Source organism: Solanum pennellii, chromosome 10 (assembly GCF_001406875.1).
Source record: "Solanum pennellii chromosome 10, SPENNV200".
In the NCBI taxonomy this organism is placed as follows: Eukaryota; Viridiplantae; Streptophyta; class Magnoliopsida; order Solanales; family Solanaceae; genus Solanum; species Solanum pennellii.
The window spans coordinates 81,873,244-81,895,236 of record NC_028646.1 but is presented as its reverse complement, the minus strand read 5'-3'; the positions used below and the strand labels follow the sequence as shown (position 1 = coordinate 81,895,236).

The 21,993-nt window shown below is 31.7% G+C and overlaps 4 protein-coding genes across 4 annotated transcripts; 2 read left to right on the top strand and 2 right to left on the bottom strand.

Annotated features, from left to right (window-relative positions):
• The first annotated feature begins 2,482 nt into the window (after nucleotides 1–2,482).
• LOC107002506 (protein SODIUM POTASSIUM ROOT DEFECTIVE 2) lies at nucleotides 2,483–5,271 on the top strand. The gene is made up of 4 exons (XM_015200559.2): nucleotides 2,483–2,824; nucleotides 2,940–3,363; nucleotides 4,098–4,173; nucleotides 4,901–5,271. The coding sequence occupies exons 1-4, from the start codon at nucleotides 2,688–2,690 to the stop codon at nucleotides 5,155–5,157; spliced, it is 894 nt and encodes a 297-aa protein (XP_015056045.1). The 5' UTR covers nucleotides 2,483–2,687; the 3' UTR covers nucleotides 5,158–5,271.
• Nucleotides 5,272–5,660: 389 nt separating this feature from the next.
• LOC107002505 (protein SLOW GREEN 1, chloroplastic) lies at nucleotides 5,661–7,017 on the bottom strand. Its single transcript, XM_015200558.2, is given in 2 exon segments — nucleotides 5,661–5,996; nucleotides 5,999–7,017. Coding segments are annotated over 2 exon segments (1,053 nt in total). The 5' UTR covers nucleotides 6,953–7,017; the 3' UTR covers nucleotides 5,661–5,897.
• A 3,378-nt stretch (nucleotides 7,018–10,395) lies between these two features.
• On the top strand, nucleotides 10,396–12,092 carry LOC107031980 (UDP-glycosyltransferase 73C4). The gene has a single exon (XM_015233513.2). It carries the CDS (start codon nucleotides 10,509–10,511, stop codon nucleotides 11,970–11,972), a length of 1,464 nt encoding a protein of 487 aa, XP_015088999.1. The 5' UTR covers nucleotides 10,396–10,508; the 3' UTR covers nucleotides 11,973–12,092.
• A 2,482-nt stretch (nucleotides 12,093–14,574) lies between these two features.
• On the bottom strand, nucleotides 14,575–16,492 carry LOC107031915 (UDP-glycosyltransferase 73C4-like). The gene has a single exon (XM_015233422.2). It carries the CDS (start codon nucleotides 16,397–16,399, stop codon nucleotides 14,939–14,941), a length of 1,461 nt encoding a protein of 486 aa, XP_015088908.1. The 5' UTR covers nucleotides 16,400–16,492; the 3' UTR covers nucleotides 14,575–14,938.
• Nucleotides 16,493–21,993: the final 5,501 nt, after the last annotated feature.

The following is a 21,993-nucleotide window of genomic DNA, read 5'->3' as shown; positions in this document are numbered from 1 at the left end:
CTTACTTAATTCAATGGATTGCAAAAAGTGAAACCATATAGGCATTTACAAAAGTATCCTTAGTTTTCTTTACAATTTTTCCATTACTCATCCGTTCTCGCTTTTTTTGCTTCCTTGGTGACTTAAATCTGCAATTTTAAGATTGGAGATGTAGAATGTTTACCATTTAAGCAAGAGCAAGAATTTTCACGAGTAGTCTCTTTTTGGAACAAACTTTTTAGTAAACAATTATGTTTTTAGTTTTCTTGCAACTTTTTGCACCTTTGGTGACTTAAACAAACCCGTAATCTTAAGATTGGAGATAGAGGATGTTTACTATCAAAGCAAGAGCAAGACCATGAATTTTCATTAGTTCTCTTTTTTCTGAACAACTTTTTAATAAACGATTTTGTTTTTACTTTTTTTTTGCATCTTATCGATATTTTAGTTGTAAACTTTAGATAACGGACAAAACAACATATGAGCAAACATTAAACCCGAGTTTAACATCATCCAATTTGTAATTTTTCAAGAATTGTATTTGCATAATTTTTTTAAAAATAAAAATAAATTCTAAATAATAAGCCAAGTAAAAAAGAAACATTTACGCAAGGCAGGACCCAACAAAATTGAACTACCTTCAGACCCCTCATATTAAAGTTGCAACGTCTTTCACACACCAAATACTTTATAGTAAAACAAAAATACTAATTAGGGGCAATATTGTCCCAAAAAAAGACTAAAATGACGTGAAAACTTGAGCATTAATTAATCACAATTTTTCATCTTAATTTCCCAAGACTAATACAACTAAAAAGCTAAACATGAGTACAATTTCTAGCTCAATTAGTCGATAATTTAAAATAGATATCCTCAATAGGAGCACGGGTTTAGTCAAGTAGAACCGGGTTGCGCTGCTTGATGCTCCGATCGAAAACAAATCAGTGGGGCCATGCCGGTACGACTGAATATGCGTTAGAAAGGTCAATCCCTCCCCTACGACACCAAAAAAACCGGGCCGAACTTCTAAACCGCCCGCTTCCATAGAACAATATCGTGGCAACGTAGACCTAAGTGGTCATATTGGATCCTTGGGAACCATCACAAGTACGGCCGGCCTATATATATTTGAACTTACAGTAACAGTATATATGATTCATTTTCATGACGAAGACATATCAACTCCAAATAGCAAAATTAAGGGATATATAATGTCCTTTTCCCTTTAGACTTTTACTTTATTGACGAGAAATTCATTCTCCTATTTTTATTTTTTTAAAATTTAAGAAAGACAGTAAATGAAGTTGGCATTTTGCTAAAACCCCATAAATTGAATAAAACAAAAACTGTGTGATTTTGTAACAAACAAATTGAACAGTTGCACATGAAATCTGAACTTTGTGTATCATTATAAGTAGAAATATTTTTATTTATTTGGGTGTCCACAGATTATTTAGCCGTTGCACTGTCTCATTCTCGTGCAAAACTCTGCTAATTTCAGCTCCGAGATTATCCTATTTTAACTTGACACAAAAATTTTAAAAATAATAAATATTTTTAAATTTTATAATCATAAATTAAAGATACAATCAATAATTTGTTGTTTTAAAAAGGTTGCTTAGAAAACTGAAATTAAGAGTTTAAAAATAATTAAATAAATATTCTTCTTTAACGAGCTAAAAAGAATTTATTGAAACAAAGGAGTGTAAGATACATAGGTGCCGAAAGAGTATAATCTTTTAATGGTTTACTTTTACCAATTTTGTATTCCTCTATGGAAATTAACACGTAGCTCGATGCACAAAGCCTTTTCGTTCACGCTAAACTGGGAATGAATCGATGAACAACTTATGCTGATGCAAATGTTAGGATTCTAAGACTCGAACCCACATCTCATGGTAGACAACTTACCGAGATGATAGAATCGACTATTAATTATGCAGTTCGAACTCATACTTATAGGTCATACGGAGACAACGAGCCCCTAAAAATAATAATATTTATAAAGTTATTAAAAATAAATTGAGGCTGAAGGCCGGAAGCGCACTCTTAGGAAAACTGTCACTGAATCTTTCAGGAAATGCAGTCCACGAGTGTCACCATTTCTACCTTTTATCTTATTAAATAACACTATAATCATTAATTTCACTAAATATTGTATATTATTTTAAAAAAATTAATATCATAATCTTTACAGGTACATTGTTGAGAATCTTTTAATGAGAATTTTGATATAATTAAATTTATAGTTCTTCCCCAGGAAGATTAGTTGTGTTTTTTTTCTTTCTATTTTATCTTCACGAAAACTTAACAATATTATAAAAGAGTTTAAACAAGTGAAAAACTCAAATATATCATCGAACTTCATGTTATTTATTAAAAGTCTGACTCGTTTATATCATTTTTATTTAAGAAAAGATTTATTCATGTCATTATTTTCACTCTTGACGAGTAAATATAGAAGTTGAAAAGAATTTATGTCCAGGCTGTATGATAAGTTAGCACAGCATGTGAACTTAAATACAGATAAAACAGTACAATAGTATCAATATCTCCCATGTAACAACTCAACACTTTTTCTTATCTCCTTTTCTCTTAAAAAATATTTTTCAATCATAAATTCACATAAAGTTTTTTTATGCACATTCTCTAAATAAACCATTTGGCTTTCAAATTCTCATTATTTTCCTTCACCCAAAAAATAAAAAATGAAAGATATGTTCTGTGCATCCCAAGCTGCTACAGCAATATGCCTTAGCATGGAAGAATTAGGCTCTTCTTCTTCCTCCTCCTCTGTTATACAACTCGGCGGCGGAAGCATCTCCGGCAGCCGCACAATTGATCGGTACATACGTCAGAATTTCCATTTTCATGAGTTTTGAATTTTAAAACAATGTTTCATATTTTATGAGTTGTGAATAATAAGCAAATTAGTTGATTTTTCTCGTTTTTTTTTTCAGGTACAATCCAATAATAAGAGATTCACGAAGAACAGGTCCTAAATCAATATCTGCACCTTGCTCTGCTCGTTCACCAATTCCTCCAAAACCACATAGCAAGAGCAGAAAATCAACTTCGAAAGAATCGAAGAGATCGAAAAAATTACTGATAGAGAAGGATGATGAGAAAAGGAAGAGCAGTGTTAGTGAAGGAAATGAGAATATTTTTAAGACAAGTAGTTGGAGTTGTAAAAAGCCTGGTGAATTTATAACTCCACCTGGTTCATCTAGATATCTTTTGAGTGAGAAGAATATTTTGGATGCTTTATCAGATTTTGAACCTGTTCTCAAATTGGTTGATTCTACTAGTAGTAGCTCTGTAGCAGAAGATGTGAAAACAGAGACAGATCAATCTTGTCCTCCACCTTCTGCTTCTGCTAATCAGGTTCCTCAATTCTTCTTCTCCTCTTTTTTTTTTTTAAATAATCGCGGCATTCAAGCCAACTTGAACTAATCTGTTTGTTCACTATTATGTTATAAATGGAATCAGCTCACTGGAAAAATGTTTATGAAAATAGATACTGATTTTTTTAGTAATGATCCAACAAAATTCGGATATATGAGAAGAAATTATGGATTGTTTTTGTTTGTAACAGGATTTAAACAGGTGACGTTATGATTCTCAACCTACTTTATATTAATTTCTATGGTTATCAGAGGGAAATACGAAGTTTTTAAGTTAAAAAGAGTTATCAAAAATATATTCTTTTAGATCTAACCAATGTTAGTTTTACTCTCCAAAAATATTTACGTACCTATGTATGCGTTAATTTTGAAGGATTTGACATGCATAGAGTTATGATATTTTTGAAGAGTCTGAGACTAAAAACGAAGGAGTGTTATTGGATTAGAAGAGAGAGTAATTGAAAAGGATTTGTTCTGATATTTATGAAGTAGCAAAACTTCAACTCTAATTTAATAAAGTGTTTTAGAAAGATAGAGGGAAAAACGTTCTTGTTATAATATAGGGAAGAAAAGGGATACTTTACAGGTTAAAAAAAAATCATCTTTTGTTTGTTAGAATATATGAATAATGATAAAGTAGAAGGATATATTAGTTGTAGAAAAAAAAAAGTGGTCCATATATGAAATGACAGAGTAATGAATATTTTGTTGCAGGTGGTTGTTCTTAGAGTTTCACTTCACTGCAGAGGATGTGAAAAGAAGATGAGAAAACACATCTCTAGAATGCAAGGTATGTGTGGTGGTTCTCTCTTCTTCTTGGGGGACCATTCATAATTCCCTCTTTGAAATTTTCTCAATCACTTGTCACGCGTTCAAGCCGTGGAATCAGTTGATACTTATGTTTGTATCAAGATAGGTTTCTTATGTGGTCCTTCCCTCTTACTGAACACAAAATGCTTCGTGTACCAGACTATCCATTTTTAAGTTATATGCATAAAATGATAAGTTACCTGTTATAACACATTAAAATTCATTCATACTGTGCTAGAGGCTTACTTAGCATGTAATGTTTATAAGAGTCCTCATGACTTTAGGTAAAGCTCATTGCATGTATGACCATGTTTTTGTTTTTGGTTCTCACCCGATATTTAGTGTCCGGTACCCACATTAATTAGAACCCAACTAAATTTGGATTCGCGCCAGGAAGTCCACTTAAGGGGTAAAACGCTCCCTAGCAAAGACGACTTAGGAACTCGAACTCGAGATCATTGGTAAAGAAGGAAGTACTTACCACTCCACCATAATCCTTGTTGGTTATATATGAGTTATGATCATGCTGAAGTTAGATTTAACCCAAAATTGTACTATTTTCATGTTATTGCTTGGTGCTTATCGTAGAAATTCACTTCTTATTACCTTATAAATGACTTAATCATGTAAATATTTTTTATATTGTCGATGCATATATATATAACTTAAACTCGTTGATAACTTTTGATTGGGCATGCATGAGTCAGGTGTGAAATCTTTCAACATAGATTTTGCTGCTAAGAAGGTGACAGTAACTGGGGATGTGACACCATTAGGAGTTCTTGCAAGCATTTCCAAGGTGAAAAATGCACAGTTATGGACACCAACACTGGCATCTGCTGTCCCTACAGCCAAAGTTAATTTGAGTAATTCTGAGTTGAAGAATAATGACAAGCAGATGGTGTTATCTCATGAAAAGATAGAAAATGTTACTCCAACTACAACAACAATTCAACTAATGTAAATCTTCTCTTCTTCTTTTTTGTTTTTTGTGGCTTAGTAAGACTTTAGAGAAATGGAATTTTAGATTGGGATTGGTTTATCATCTTCCTGATGGATTTCACTTTTTTAGTGCTTATGAATTTCTCAATCATGGAAAAGTTTCGCGGCCTATTTTAGCACGAAATTTACAAGTCTTTAGAGATGGATGGTCTTGAATTTTCACAACGCTTGCTTCCAAAAGCAAAACTTCAAGTTTCGGTTTTTAACCTTGAAGTTTTGCCTATGAGGCAAGCGAGGGATCAAAGCTTCAAGATCACTCATTTTCAAGGTCCGTGAAGTTTCCTGGGTAGCTAAACTTATCGACATTTTTAACTGTATCCATCTATGCCAAACCCAGCAAAATTCAATCATGTCACCAATGCAAGACGCGTAACGTGCAAGTGTCTTGCATTTCATTTTCGTGGAACAACCACTGAGTATGGATTGATTTTCACTGTAAATTCATCTAAAAAATGCATCTTCAGCTGCTGGGAAAGGAAAAGAGGGATGTCATTCAAAATACCATCTGATCTGAAGTTAAATAGCTTCGAGCTCCATCAAAGTTACATAAAAAACTCATCTTGGCATCCGAATTTAAACCTAAGTGCTACAATTCTATGTAAAAGCCTCTACATTCTCAACCCCGAGCGAAAAATATACCTAAAAGCATCAAATAAGCACGATACAATCAATCTACAGTAATACAAAGCAACTCGACTTACCTCAATCATAGACTCTCAGCTTCCATGGAAAACCGATGATCACATCCTCCGTCTCATGTAAAAAAAAAACCTTTGTTGCAATCAAGTCGCCATCATAAACTCGAATCTAGCATTAGTATGATCTTGAGGTATCAGTCCTCGATACTTGTCGAAATACTTCTCAGCCTCGTCGTTCTTCTTCAATGCTGTATATATCATGCCTTGACACAAGTAAGGCCTAAAATCCCCTGGCTCTTCATCTACTAACTCTTGATAAACCTTCAATGCTTCATCATATTTACCTCCAATAACCCATATTTGTGCAAGAATAAGCTTCAAATCCCTCAACTCACTCTCTTTATCCTCCTTCTTACACATGTTAATCCCATCCTCAACCTGTTTCTCAATTTTCTTCATTTCCTCCACGGACTCATCTTCCGATGCTGCCACAACCAGCCCGCGATACGCCTCTACGTAATAAGGATCCTTCAATATAACATCTCTAAAACCCAATTTAGCTAATTGAATCTCCCCATTATGAACATACAAGTGAGATTTCAAGAAATGCCATTCGATCTCATCAGGCTCCAGCTCAATCAACTTGTTTATAATGCTGAGAGCATCGTCTAATTCTCTATTCTTAACACGATTTTCCAACAAATTTCTCAATATTTCAACATTTTCAGTTTCCTCCTGTTCTAATACTTCTTCTTTCACATTCGTATCCACGATTGGCACCGGCGAAACAGGACAACATATAGCTTGCTTAGGGTTGAAATAAAACCCTGTAAAGAAAAGGGCAGTGGCAGTAATGGTGGAAATCAATGTGGGTTTGAGAAAAGAGAGTGGAATTAAAGATTTGAGGGGCTCAGAGTTAGACGTTTTAGAGAGTTTAATGGATAATGGAAATGGGGATTTGATGGAAAGAGTATTGAGGGGTTTCTGAGTTAACACTGAAGGAATGAATTGGTACTGAAAATTGTTTGATTTTGCAGAAAGAGGAAGAAGGTTTAAGGTGTTCATGGTGATGGTGAAGCTCTTAAACCCTGATGATAATGGAGGAAATTGCAGAGACATGGCAAAATTTGGGAACAGAGAGGCTACAAAGAGGTATATTTTTGGGCTCAACAAGTTAATGGAGTTGGGCTTTTTGTTCAATTTTCATAAAAATATTTGGAAAAACTCCTAAAACCCAAAATAATTAAAGGACAACTTCCGCACATATAAATCGTTGGCAACCTCTAAATTCAATTTCATGTGTTTGTGCATAAAATTTGAATATTTGTATACATTTGTTTTTGTATAAAGCGAGAGAGGCGAAGGAGAGACTGACGAGCGAGAAACCTAGGGAAAGAGTCGAATGACAATCGTTTGCTACAATTAAATCAAATTATAAGTTCATATTTAAACCCAAACTAATTTTCGAAATACTCATTATCTCATAAATAATTACAGTTCATACCCCCATTCATTAAGTCTAATAATCTTCGCTTAATTGATACCAAATGAATATTAGATATTGTATTGGTATCATTAAGGCTAGGGTTGTTCACGAATCAGTTGTCGGTAAATATTAAAATCAAATCAATTTAATCGATTTTAATATTATCAAAGTAAAACCAAACCAAATATAATATATATTTATCGGTTTGGTTGTCACCGATTTTGATTCGTTTATTTGGTTATTAAGCATAAAAAAAATTAAAAAAAATAATTCATTCAAAGCGTCAAAAAAGTGGCAGCAATCCATTCAAACTAAGAATAGTTAGAATGACTCACATTACATGTCTTTCGATTACTGAATTTACTACGAATAACGCTTCAAAATTTATTATTTTGGCCTAGTATGAAGCTACTATGACACTTTCAATCCCACAAAGAATGTCATAGACACTCGTATACATGAAGTCAATAAGATAAATGTTCTCACTTTAGACATTTTTGCTTTCGTAAGTAAATATAAACAAATTTTGATAAAAACGGATATTGGATATTTAAAAATGTTTATAAACATAACATATTATCTATGTATAACAATAAAATTATGTCTTTGATTTTTTCTAACAAAATTATGACCAATGCAAATACTATCGATTTTTAAAAGTATAAAATCAAAGCAAAATAAAATTGTTTTATTTAATTAGTTTGCTTCAGTTTTTCGGTATGGATCAGTTTCATTCAAACCGTAAACAATACTAATTAAGACTGATAGTTTTGCTTTAATGATACTATATATGTGCGTGTGTTTATATATATATATATATACCACACTGTATTGATATTATTATGATTTCTTGTTCAAAAATTACTCACTAGTCAATGATACCATAAGAGTATATGTATGATACTTGAAAAGGCTCGCAATTTCTTTACTTCTATAAATAAGAAGTTAAGAGCCTGTTTAAATTAATTTATTTTAAGTATTTTTAAATCAAAAGTTTCTAAACACTTCTAAAATATTTACAAATACTTAATTTTAAACTAAAATAACAAATAAATTATAAATGAAAAGCTAAAAATCTATTCAAACAGACATTAAATTAGTTCATTTGTGCTTCAAGAGAAATAAAATCACTCTATTCCCTAATTTTTCTCCAATTTCATCATTTTAAATTATATTTATCATAGTAAACTCGTACGTCCATCTCTATATTCTTATTTTCACCGCCTTCATTTTTTTAATATGAGACTTTTAATCAACCAACATTCCGTCCATGTAATAAAGTTGATTTAACCATAACTTGCTATAAAGTTAAAATAATACTTGCATCTAAAAAAGTTTGAAAGATATCTAACTAGAATTTCATTTTTAAACCTCGAACTATCATTCAACATCATCCATGCAGGGGTGGACCTACATAAAGTCCACCGGATGTTTAAGCATTCACTAATTTTTATAATTATATATTTATCTATAAATTAAAAGATGTTTATATAAAGTTAACATAGAATATCTGAATAACTGATTTGATTGATCCATTCGTTCTTGAATGAATACTTAGGTTCTTTTAATATTATTGAATTGGGTTTGAATCTCATTATTCATATTTTCTTTTTTATATTTTTTATTTCAATACTTTCAAAATATCCAAAATCTTAAAATCCTATAATATGTCGTATGACATAAAATGTTTCTTTTTTTTTTAATATGCTTATGTTTGCCCTTACATCATCAATTTAGCAATGAAAATGACCCCCTTTTGCCACGTCAATCATTTTTTTACTCCAAACCAAATATTAATTTGGTCGTATTTTATGATTTCAAAGTGAAATATATATTTTTAACTTCATATAACATAGAAGACTAATTTTTTAGACTTCGCGTAAGCTTGCGTTTAATCATAAAATTTTATATTATAATTTATATCATAATTTTAAATCGAATAAATTTCTTAATTTAGGCAGGAGGTATAAGAAGTGGACAAAAAAACATTTAAGAGAGTTTGGCTTTGAACTCTCAGAAATCAGATTTCTCATTCATTCCTATCATGTGGAACTTTCATGACCATCAGTCTGATTTTATCATCATCCTCCAAAAACGAGGGACAGATCAATAACTAAAAGTTACGTGTTAAGCACAATTTAATAATTTTAGGTATAAATACTAAACATGATCCTAAATTTAACGTCAATTGATAATTATAATTTTTAATTTTGGGTGTGTACAAGTAAGCACTTAATCTTATATAAAGTTAAACAAATAGACACATTCGTACTAAATGACACCATACATGAAAATTTTGTGTCCTACGTGACGTCCTACATGTATTATGTCAGGTAAGATAGTTGTTAAAGAATGACAAAAGTCCCACATTGATGGTTAATGAATGGGTGGACTCCTTGTAAGACTTGGACAATCCTTCTCCATTTGAGCTAACTTTTGGGGTGTGAGCTAGATTTAAGATCCCGTCTCACCCGATTGAGGTGGGTGTTAAAGAATGACAAAAGTCCCAAATCGGTGGTTAGAAAATGAGATGGGTGGATTGCCCGTCTCACCCGATGTTGGGCTCCTCAAAATCAAAATTGCACACGCATCAGATACTAAGAACTGCGCGTGAGGTGGGGTGTTAAAGAAGTTTAAGTGTTCACATGTACGCACACACTTATTTTGTACAAGTTTAAATGTCTACATGTACACATTCAAAGTTAGAATACATAGTTATTCATTGAAATCAAATTAAGGATCATGTTTATCTATTAAATATGTCATAATCTTATTTTAAATTCAAAATTTTTAAACTAATTAAAATTCTGAATCCAGTGAAATGTGTTTGTTATAAGAATGGGACGTTTTGTATTCTTGTGAACTGGATGTATCTTGTATAGAGTAATATTTAATCTTATCTTGGGTGTTTATTCCAAGAAAAATTTAAACAAAAATAGAGCAATATCTGTAATAAGCTGGCTTGTTACAAAATTAGAAGTCATTTTGTCTAGTAAATATCATCCTCTCATATTCAATTTCACAATAACAATCATACATTATCACCATTAAGATGAAGCTGAAAATGCTTATGTCTGCTCTTACATCATCACTTCACAATATACTCTATAAATTAAACAATAAATTGATGAAACCATAGTGTAATATAACAAAAAAAAAATATTCTCTCATTTTTTTTTTGATTTAACAATGGGTGTTCTTACTATAGAGCCACATTTTGTGTTGTTTCCTTTCATGGCACAAGGTCATACGATCCCTATGATTGATATTGCGCGATTACTAGCACAACGCGAAGTTATTATCACAATCGTTACTACACATTTGAACGCGAATAGATTCAAGAAAGTCATTGATCGCGCTATAGAATCAGGACTAAAGATTCAGGTGGTTCATCTCTACTTTCCAAGCTTAGAGGCTGGACTACCTGAAGGATGTGAAAATTTCGACATGCTTCCATCTATGGATTTGGGGCTGAAATTCTTCGATGCTACGAAAAGACTTCAGCCCCAAGTGGAAGAAATGTTGCAAGAAATGAAACCTTCACCAAGTTGTATAATATCTGATATGTGTTTCCCATGGACAACTAATGTTGCACAAAAGTTTAACATTCCTAGAATTGTTTTCCATGGAATGGGTTGCTTTTCTTTGTTATGTTTACATAATTTGAAAGATTGGGAAGGGTTAGAAAAGATCGAGTCTGATACAGAGTATTTTCAGGTGCCTGGATTATTCGACAAGATTGAACTAACCAAAAATCAGCTTGGAAATGCTGCCAGGCCGAGAAATGAAGAGTGGCGAGTTATCTCTGATCAAATGAAGAAAGCGGAGGAGGAAGCTTATGGAATGGTGGTGAATAGCTTTGAGGATTTGGAAAAAGAATACATCGAGGGTTTAATGAATGTGAAAAACAGGAAAATTTGGACCATTGGCCCTGTTTCACTCTGTAACAAAGAAAAGCAGGACAAAGCTGAAAGAGGGAACAAAGCTTCAATAGATGAACACAAGTGTCTAAACTGGCTTGATTCACGGGAACAAAACTCTGTACTCTTTGTGTGTCTTGGAAGCCTATCGCGCCTTTCCACGTCTCAGATGGTTGAGCTAGGGCTTGGGTTAGAATCATCGAGACGACCCTTTATTTGGGTTGTTAGACACATGTCAGATGAGTTCAAGAATTGGCTAGTTGAAGAAGATTTTGAGGAAAGAGTTAAAGGGCAAGGACTATTGATCCGCGGTTGGGCGCCACAAGTACTAATCTTGTCACATCCTTCAATAGGTGCGTTCTTGACTCACTGTGGATGGAATTCGAGCCTGGAAGGTATAACTGCTGGCGTGGCGATGATCACTTGGCCAATGTTTGCTGAGCAGTTTTGTAATGAGAGGTTAATAGTGGATGTACTCAAGACAGGAGTGAGGTCAGGCATAGAGAGGCAAGTGATGTTTGGAGAAGAAGAAAAATTGGGAACACAAGTAAGCAGAGATGACATTAAGAAGGTGATTGAACAAGTGATGGGTGAAGAAATGAGAAGAAAAAGAGCAAAAGAATTAGGAGAAAAGGCAAAGAGGGCTATGGAGGAAGAGGGTTCATCTCATTTCAACTTGACACAATTGATTCAAGATGTGACAGAGCAAGCAAAAATTTTAAAACCTATGTAGGATTGGTGAAATTAATGAATTATGCCATATAGTTCAAATCATGAACAATAATGTTATATTTGAGTAAAGTTCAGTTACTTTAATATAGGAGTAACATTTAATTTTATGGTCTTATAATTATATTGTACACGGAAAGAGTTAAAAAAAGTATTTTTTAAATTATGTGAAATTAAATAAAAATGGTGTTAGGTAATCCTCCTGTTATTAATTGTTTGGTTTTAAAATGTTTATATTATCAATGGTTTGATTCTAAATGTCATTTTTCTTAATAAATATAGTAGTATTTTATTAAAAAAACATATTCTATTCCTAATTAAAAAATGTCACTATTAAAGAACTCAATTCTTGCTTCTTTTCTTTTCAAATCACTTTAATTAATAAATAATTTAAAACAAAATTTATTCTTAATCACATTTTAACAATTAAACTAGGATAATATATATATATATATATATATATAAGATTAGTAACACATTATTGATTTTTATTTACATAATGATTATAAAAAACTTAATAAAATAGAAAATATTTTTATTTCTTAATCTTTTCCTTGAAGCAGACAAGAATTTTTCTAATTTTTAAAAAAATCATGATTAGAAAAAGACTACAAAAACAATATATTTATTTGCAAAAGAGTATAACTTTTAATCCATTAAGTAACAATAAAGATATTTTTTTAATCAAAAAATACTAATGCATTATCATTCAATGTTTAAAAGTATTTTAAAACTCTTTTTCGTATTGTATATAATGTTCAATTACTTTAATATGACAAAAATAATTTTTTAATATTGTTATGGTAAGTAAAATTAAGATATTTTTTTTAAAAAAAAAAAACTTATGTGTCTTTTCCATTTCCTTGTACTATTCCTAACAAAACACGGCCAAATCATGACCAAAGTTCCCTTATATATTTGCCTCGTAATTTTTGTTTTGTCTATTCCAAACATAATCCATGGACTCATCAAAACAAAATCTCAATCAAGTTATTATTGTATTACGATTGAATACAATAATGATGATTTCGTATATATCTTTGACTAATTGATAAAATTGTTTGAAATTATATCGTGTCATTCAATAATTGGTTTATGCAATACATCATAAGTAAGTGTGTCTTAATTTTTTATTCTCACTCAATATTTGATATCAATATTGAAGTCTGACTAAATTTGAATCGTGTTGGAAAGTCCCCTATGTGTATGTTTAATAGATATACTTCTATCAAAGTTAAAGTGTGTGTTTGATCATTAACTAACTTTAAGTGACAATCTTACGAATTATGCCAAATTTAAAAGGCTATCTAGATATTCGATGTATGTTTTATATGTACCAAGAAAAGACACATGAAGAAAACTCACAAATAAGATCAAATAAAAACCCATGATTTGGATAAGCTATTAGATGATCAAACATAATAAGATTAGCAGCCTTTAAATTCAAAGTACAATGTGAATCATGAAAATTTGCACATAAAGTCTTACTACATTGATAGCCTTATTTGTCATATATTACTAAAAAATTAAAAATTGAATTACGATTTTACCCCTTTTATAAATTAAATTGTTATAAAATATTTAAATATTTGATTGTATAAATTTAATTAAAATGTTAATGACTTTTAGACTTGTTAAGATTAATTTCTAATTAAATATCTAATTAATTAATATTTATCATCTATAATCTATATGTATATAATAATTTATTTATTTTTAAAATATGGTCTCTACCTAAATTGCTATATTTTTCCTCTCATAATCTTTTCCTTAACCCCTCTCATAAATAATATAATTTATGCGGATAAAGTATTATCCTTAATGATAAATAACAAAATTTAATGATTTAAAAGGTACAAATCTGCAAAACGGAAACACACATTGATACTATCCATCTTCACAAATTTAAATTCATTAACGCTTAATTACGTGAAAAGAACTTTAGTTGTTCTTTCTACATGGTTTGCTAATCTTAATTTTCTTTTTCATATTCTTCATTTATTTATTATTATTTGTTAATTACTTATTCAACTTTTATACTCTTAATATTCATAACTCTCATTCATAACCTCCAAATATTTAAACTAAAACTTTAAGATTTCTTTTGATATTCCTTCTATTCTATCTATATAAATTCGACTTCTTTATCTCATGAAGCTCCTACCAAGATTATTAGGCATCATTTTTTAACTTTGATTTTATGTATAGAATGTTCAATCGTTTTTTAATATATTTAGAAGAAATACTAATTCTATATAAGTGAAGGTGAGAAAAAGAAAACCTTGTTTTGTTTAGTAAAACTATTATTGTAGCTCAACTAAGAACCTATCTTTGATCGTTGAACTATATCAATTTATTATTGACATATGACATTGTAAGAAAAGTTTTTTTTGTACTATTGAGACATCATATGTCAACAATGAATTGATATAGTCCAACAAGCTAATGTAGGTTTTAAATTTAGTTGTAATAATATATTCTATTGAACAGAACAAGTTGTTCTATAAGTTATTATTTCATCTAAATATATAAAAAAGACAATTGAGCATTCCATACATAAAAGTTTGGACAAAATCAATATTAAATTAATGAAATAGATAAAAGTGTGGGAGAGAACTAAAAGTACACCAATATTACAAACACAAGAAATTGTTAGTGCCCCAAAGATCAGATATTATTTTAAACTAAATGCGAATTATTAATCTAATCCCTCAATTACGGCACTTTTGAAAACACCTCTCTACTTGACTAATTGAACTTAAATACCCCTCTCATGCCATACACATAAACGTGTTATTCACGCAGAATTTTCTGCTGATGTAGCATATAAGATATATTGTAAGACATAAGATCTTTTACTCACCATAACAATATGAATAAAATTATCTGTGTCTTATTATAGTAATTGAACTTTTACAATTACTATAAGACTTGATTTGAACTATAATGAACACATAATTACCTCTTCAATCAACATTTTAAAAGATTTGCTTGCTCTGTAACATCTTGAATCAATTGTGTCAAGTTGAGGTAAGAGGAACCCCCTTCCCCCATAGCCCTCTTTGCCTTTTCTCCTAATTCTTTTGCTCTTTTTCTTCTCATTTCATCACCCATTACGTGTTCAATCACCTTCTTAATATCATCTTTGCTTACTTGTGTTCCCAATTTTTCTTCTTCTCCAAATATCACTGGATTCTCCATGCCGGCCCTCACTCCTGTCGCGAGTACATTCACTATTAGTCTCTCATTAATGAACTGCTCAGCAAATATTGGCCAAGTGATCATGGCCACGCCAGCGGTTATACCTTCCAGGCTCGAATTCCATCCACAGTGAGTCAAGAACGCACCTACCGAAGGATGTGACAAGATAAGTACTTGTGGCGCCCAACCGTGGATTAAAAGTCCTTGCCCTTTAACTCTTTCCTCAAAATCTTCTTCAACTAGCCATTTCTTGAACTCATCTGACATGTGTCTAACGACCCAAATGAAAGGTCGTTTAGACGATTCTAACCCCAGCCCTAGCTCAACCATCTGAGACGTGGGAAGACGCGATAGGCTCCCGAGACATACAAAGAGTACAGAGTCTTGTTCCCATGAATCAAGCCACTTTAGGCACCTGTGTTCATCAATTGCAGCCTTGTTACCTCTTTCAGCTTTGTCCTGTTTTTCTTTGTTACAGAGTGAAACAGGGCCAATGGTCCAAATTTTCTTTTTTTTCACATTCATTAAACCCTCGACGTATTCTTTTTCCAAATCGTCAAAGCTATTCACCACTATCCCATAAGCTTCATCCTCCGCTCTCTGTATTTGATCCATAATTTTCTTCATATCTCCATCTTTTATTAGAATATTCGCAAGCTGAGCTTTGTTTAGTTCAATCTTGTCGAATATTCCAGGCACTTGAAAGTAGTCAGTATCAGACTCAATCTTTTCGAAATCCTCCCAATTTCTCAAATTGTGTAAGCACAACAAAGAGAAGCTACACATCCCATGGAAAACAATCCTAGGGATGTTAAATTTGTGTGCAACATTATTTGTCCATGGGAAACACATGTCAGATATTACAACACTCGGCGAAGGTTTCATTTCTTGCAATATTTCTTCCACTTGGGGTTGAAGTCTTGTCGTAGCATCGAAGAACTTCACCCCAAGTTCCATCGATGGAAGCATGTCGAAATTTTCACACCCTTCAGGTAGTCCAGCCTCTAAGCTTGGAAAGTAGAGATGAACCACCTGAATCTTTAGTCCTGTTTCTATTGCACGATCAATGACGTTCTTGAATCTGTTGGCGTTCAAATGTGTAGTAAGGATTGTGATTATAACTCCGCGTTGTGCCAATAGTCGTGCAATGTCCATCATAGGTATCATATGCCCTTGTGCCATGAAAGGAAACAACACAAAATGCGGCTGCACTGTGGGAAGAATACCCATTATTAATCGAATATTTTTGTTTATGTTTCAAGTTGTTACACTATAGTTTCTACATTGCTTAATTTATACATTGTAAAGTGATGTAAGAGCAGACTTAAGCATTTTCAGCTTTATCTACTGTGTGGTTAGCATTGTATTCTTTGAGGATGATATATACTTGTCAGTCACAAGAAGAATACAAATGCACGGAGTGAGGCAAAACTATTGAATTCTGTTGAACCTGTAATTAACTTCAATGATTGATACGTCCTTCGTTATTGGAGGATGGTGACAAAATCCAACTGATGGTCATGAAAGATCCACATGATAAACTGATAAAAATGAATGGAAACCTGATTTCTGAGAGACCAAAGCCAAAACTCTGTTGTAAATTGTTTTTTTGTCCCCTTTCTAGTGAATCTAAGATAAGAAATTTGTGGTATATATCTTTTAAAAATAATTTTGTGCATATATCAAATTTAGACATGTGGTTTCTAAAGTTAGATTTAACAAAATTGAAGTTTAAGCAAAATGGCTAAAGTGAGGCAAAAATGGTTTAACCTCGACCATATATTGATACCTAAATGTAGCGCTAGATGTTTGAAGTTATCAGTTAGGGAATATATGTTTTTCTTAGAAAAATATCGTCTTACTGTACAAAAAGAATTATTTATGTCCTTCGTTGTACTTTTGATCCATCATTGCATCGATGTAACAAAATTGATACACAATAGTGCGAAAATTCTTTGCCATCCCAACTCCATTTTACGTCCTACAAAACTTGATTCTCACATTTGGTTCGAAGTGAGAATTTCGTACTTATTTTAAATAATAAAAAATTAGATGATCGAGCCATACATATCTTTGGAACATCCAAATTGTAGGTATTTTGTTCGATTAGTTGGAGGATTTTATTAGTTAAAGTCTCATAATCATCGCGAGAAAAAGAATTTTCGCACTATAGTGTATCAAGGTGAACATAAAAGGAAGAAGTGAGAAATATTAGAGAAGAACTTCTCCCTCTTTATAATCTTCAAACATGGATTGAGTTAAATTGAGTTAAATAACGAATCATAACTCAACATAATTAAATTTCTTCCTTTTTTATACATTGCAATCAAGCCACTAGGATCGATGTTGCTATGTTAGATGGCCTTAAAAGTAATTAAGGCCGTGAGATTATAAATTTATCTATCGTTTCAGCTCTTTTCACATTCATTAAGAAAATCAGTATTCTTTTAATCTCACTATTTCCTTCTTATACTATTTGCCGATTTGGCTATTTCCATTCCAATAAAATAATAATTTATAAAGTATTCTTTATTAAATTATCTCTATTTAATAAAATAAAAAATAGATTGATTATAGTATGAGACTTTTGAAAAAAAAATGAGACACACGTGATCCAAAACGAATAATATGTTAAAATTAACTTATAGTTAATAGTACTTCTATACTATTTTAAGTGTAAATTTTATCACGAAAGACTTGAAATTTCACTATTTGTATTTATGCAAAAAAATACGTAATATAATTTTCGTATTCTGAATTGTCGCACCTAAAATGGGACGGAGGGAGTAAACATGAATTGCCATTTTCTGGAACGTTTTACCAGGTCCACTTAGTTAATAAGTCGATGAACACAATAGCAAATTAAAAGTCTAAATAATTATAATGTGGATCGAGCTACTTCTTGATGGCCACTTTGCCATTCGTTTTTCATGATACGACAAAGTCCACACAGCCACAATATTGTACCATTAATTCACCTTCTAGAATTATTTTCATTCAATAATCATGTCACATCTAATTATGCTATTTGAACAAAGTGAGGGGAAAAAATATAGAGGCAAATATAAATTATATAGTGTGAAACATTTTTGAAAATTTAAAATTTCCTAGTTAATAGTAATACAAAATGAGTTAGACGAGAAATAGAGAATACATATATATAAGGTAAAATCTGTATGCAGTTGATCGCTCGAAGAAAATTTTAATAAAAAATATTGAATTCACATGAATTTTAATCAGATTTCTAGATCTACCATAATTATTGTTTTGGCTAGTAATAAATTTTTGATACTTGATAGCAAATAGTGTACACACGATTTTTTAGGGTGAATATTTTGTCCTACGTAAAGATGAATTTAGGTATGGGATTATGGTACCTATATATAAAACTTTACTTTCTATAGCAAATTAATTAACATTTACTTCGTATTATTATTAAAGAAATAGCGACTGATAATATGTATACATATATATACTGCATGTTTAGTTATTATCAGTAAAATTTACTTATTTAATAAAACAAAATAATTTATTAGTGTTTTTTCAAGAAATAGTTTATGTAAAACAATTTCTAACTTATGGAAGAAGAATTTTTTGACTATTACACTTTAATAAATGTGTTGATCAATAATATTCAACTCCAATATATTCAAATTAATCCGCTTTAGATTAAGCATATATAGTTTTTCAAATTTTTTTATTTGTTTTTTTAACTTAATAGCTTCTATTTTTTCTTCCAACTTCATTATATAATTTTTTCTACTAAATAGCTTCTATTTTCTTTGCCAACTCTAATATACAAATTTTTTTTTCAATCTGATAGCTTTTTTTTTTCAGTTGTTGGTATAAGACTTTATTCTCATATAATCTCCTCCTTAAACTAAGTTTTACATAATGAAATTATTAGGAACTAATTTAAAAATTAATTGTGTATTAAAACCACATCAGTCTAGTATTTAAAATCACTAAAAAGGGCATTACGTTGAGTCTTACTTATTTCATTAAATTATTGAGTATGATATTAGTCAATGTGCTAACATAATTCAAAAATATTTAAAATATGATTTTGGACGATGTGCACATGATTTTCCTTGAAAATTTTTGTGCATATCATTAATAATATTTTTTAACAATATTAAAGTAAGAAAATAATATTATATTGTCCTATATGGACTGGATTTTGGTTGTTAAATTGTTTCTAGCTAGTACAAACACTGCAGAATTTAAACATATTAAATGACGTTTGACAATTCAAGAAGACTGACAAAATTAAAGACTAGAATATATGTTCAATCAATCAATTTTAAAGTTACTAAAATTGACTATTAATTAAAATAACAATAAATCAACTACAGTTTAATTTGAAATTACCTGGATAATATGAATCAGTTGATCCCATTCTGCTCTATTTGGACTCACGTCCACAATTAAGAATAGGTCTCGCGTTCGAGCCTTTTTTTTCTAGGTGTTCATTTTATTTGGGCTTTTAGTTTAATGTTTCTATTTAGCGAACATAGTTATTGGCAAGAATTTATTGAATTCATGATTTAGGCTCATAATAAATTAAAAGTTGCTCTTGCTATTCAGCCGAGAGCCTTGAGCGTTATACAAGGACGTGCTGTAAGTCAATGTTGGGTCGAGGCTCAGTTCCTAGAATTTGGATCGAGTGTCGAGTCTCATATCTTGAATGGCGGGTTGAGACTTGGTTTTGTTTCTCGGGTCAAGATCAGGTGGACTATTCAAAAGAATTGAGTTTAACTGGGTGAGTTGTGATCCAATCCGTTTTAAATTAATTAAGTAGTTTTTGATCGATTTTAGCCCAACCTTTTATTTTATTCCGACTTACTCAATTTCAATTCGATATGCTCATTTGACACCTCGACTATCCCACTACTTACAAGAAATATTATCTCTATCTTCACAATATAAGAATAAAGTTACGTATACATCATCCTCTATATACCCTATTTGTGAGATTACATGAAATCTTTTTTTTATTTTGGCTAATATTAGGAAACAAATTTATGGTTGATCAAGTTTTCAAAAGTGCTTCTGCTTAATATTTAATTATTTCCTTAGCTTCTAAGAGAAAACTCCTACTGTTAGTCAAAAACATTTCATTTAAAAAAAAAATGTCTTTAACATCTCGATTCTTTAAAATAAATAATTTTAATTATTATGTATTTAATTATCTTACATGAAATGAGGGTTATTCCCCACTTCATGGTATGACAGCTTTTGCTCATCCATTCCACCTCTTTAAATGTGACACTCTTTCTGATTATCATTTATTTCACCTCTAAATATTACATCTTTTTTCATTATCATCTATCGTCCTTTTTTCAGAAAATATATTTTTAACTTATTATAAACTTTGACAAAACACGGAAACAGGAGAGTTTCAAAGTGATTATCAGGACAGCTCATTTTATGATAGTAACATTCTTTTAAATTTCAAATGAGAAAATGTATTATTTGGTCATGAGTACTTTTATTAATCACATCATCTAGAAGTTACTTTATTTGTGAGAAAATAGTACTATATTTCCTCGATCTGATCTTATTTTATGTGGTATATTTTAAATTTTAAAATTTAAATAAGTTAATTTTTAATAGTAAGTCTTTCACAAATCTTTTAAATATTTTGAACTATCAATAATATTGAAGGAATATTGATTGTATTGAAGTGTTAACCTAATAAGGGAATACATGGGAGATATATATAGGAGATATAGGAAGGAGTACTAATCCTAATAGGACTAGGATTAAGGAGTACTAATCCTAATAGGACTAGGATTCGTACACAGTAAATACTAATATTATTTAATACTATTTATTTAATACTATCTGTTATTATCCCCCCTCAAGCTGAGCTGAGCGGAAGCGAACGGAAGCTTGGAACTGAGGTAATCGTGCTGTCCGCTCGGGAGAGGCTTGGTGAGAATATCAGCCGATTGTTCTTCAGTGGGTACATACTGCACAGTCATGGTGCCGGCCTGAACTTCATCGCGAACAAAGAGACAATCGGTATCAACATGCTTCATTCTGGTGTGTAGAACAGAATTCTTGGCCACACAGATGGTTGATTTGTTGTCACAATAGAGAGTAGGAACAGCGTGAGTAGCGCGGAGTTCGCGAAGAATATATGTGACCCACATGGTCTCAGCAGCAAGAAGAGCAAGGGCGCGGTATTCAGCTTCAGTCGAGGACCGAGAGGCCTTGGGTTGTTTTTTTGTACACCAGGAGATCAGGTTCGGCCCCAAAAAAACGAGAAATCCCGATGTAGATTTTCTGTCATTTTTATCATTCGCCCAATCTGAATCTAAGAAACCCCGAAGCTCTAAGTCCCCGGGTCGAATGAGTAAACTACGACCAAGAGTGCCAAAAATGTACCTGAGAATGCGTTTTAGACAATGGTAATCATGTTCACTTGGTTGATGCATGCGCTGAGCAACTCGGTTGACAGCAAACTGGATGTCAGGACGGGTAATGGCCAGATACTGTAGAGCCCCAATGAGGCTGCGGAAGTGGGTGATATCGGCAAAGGGGGTGTCGGCTCCATTCGTAGACGAAGAGACTGCCATCGGTGTTGGTTGACTGGTGCATTTTTCCAGTCCAGCTTTCTGCAACAGATCTCGAGCATATTTTGACTGATGAAGAAACAAGCCGCTGCCTGTCCGAGAAACCTCCATTCCCAGAAAATAATGTCCAAGGTCCTTCATTTTGAAGATAGTATGCATAGCTCGAGTGACATCCTGAATGAGAGTTGCAGTAGAGCCTGTAATAATGATATCATCTACATAGACAAGAAGAATGACTGTACC

Coding starts and splice junctions, on each gene's coding strand:
- LOC107031915 (XM_015233422.2), bottom strand. CDS start 16,399: ATGGGTATTCTTCCCACAGTGCAGCCGCATTTTGTGTTGTTTCCTTTC.
- LOC107031980 (XM_015233513.2), top strand. CDS start 10,509: ATGGGTGTTCTTACTATAGAGCCACATTTTGTGTTGTTTCCTTTCATG.
- LOC107002506 (XM_015200559.2), top strand. CDS start 2,688: ATGAAAGATATGTTCTGTGCATCCCAAGCTGCTACAGCAATATGCCTT. Junction 2,825..2,939: donor GGCAGCCGCACAATTGATCG/GTACATACGTCA, acceptor TTTTTTTTTCAG/GTACAATCCAATAATAAGAG. Junction 3,364..4,097: donor CTTCTGCTTCTGCTAATCAG/GTTCCTCAATTC, acceptor ATTTTGTTGCAG/GTGGTTGTTCTTAGAGTTTC.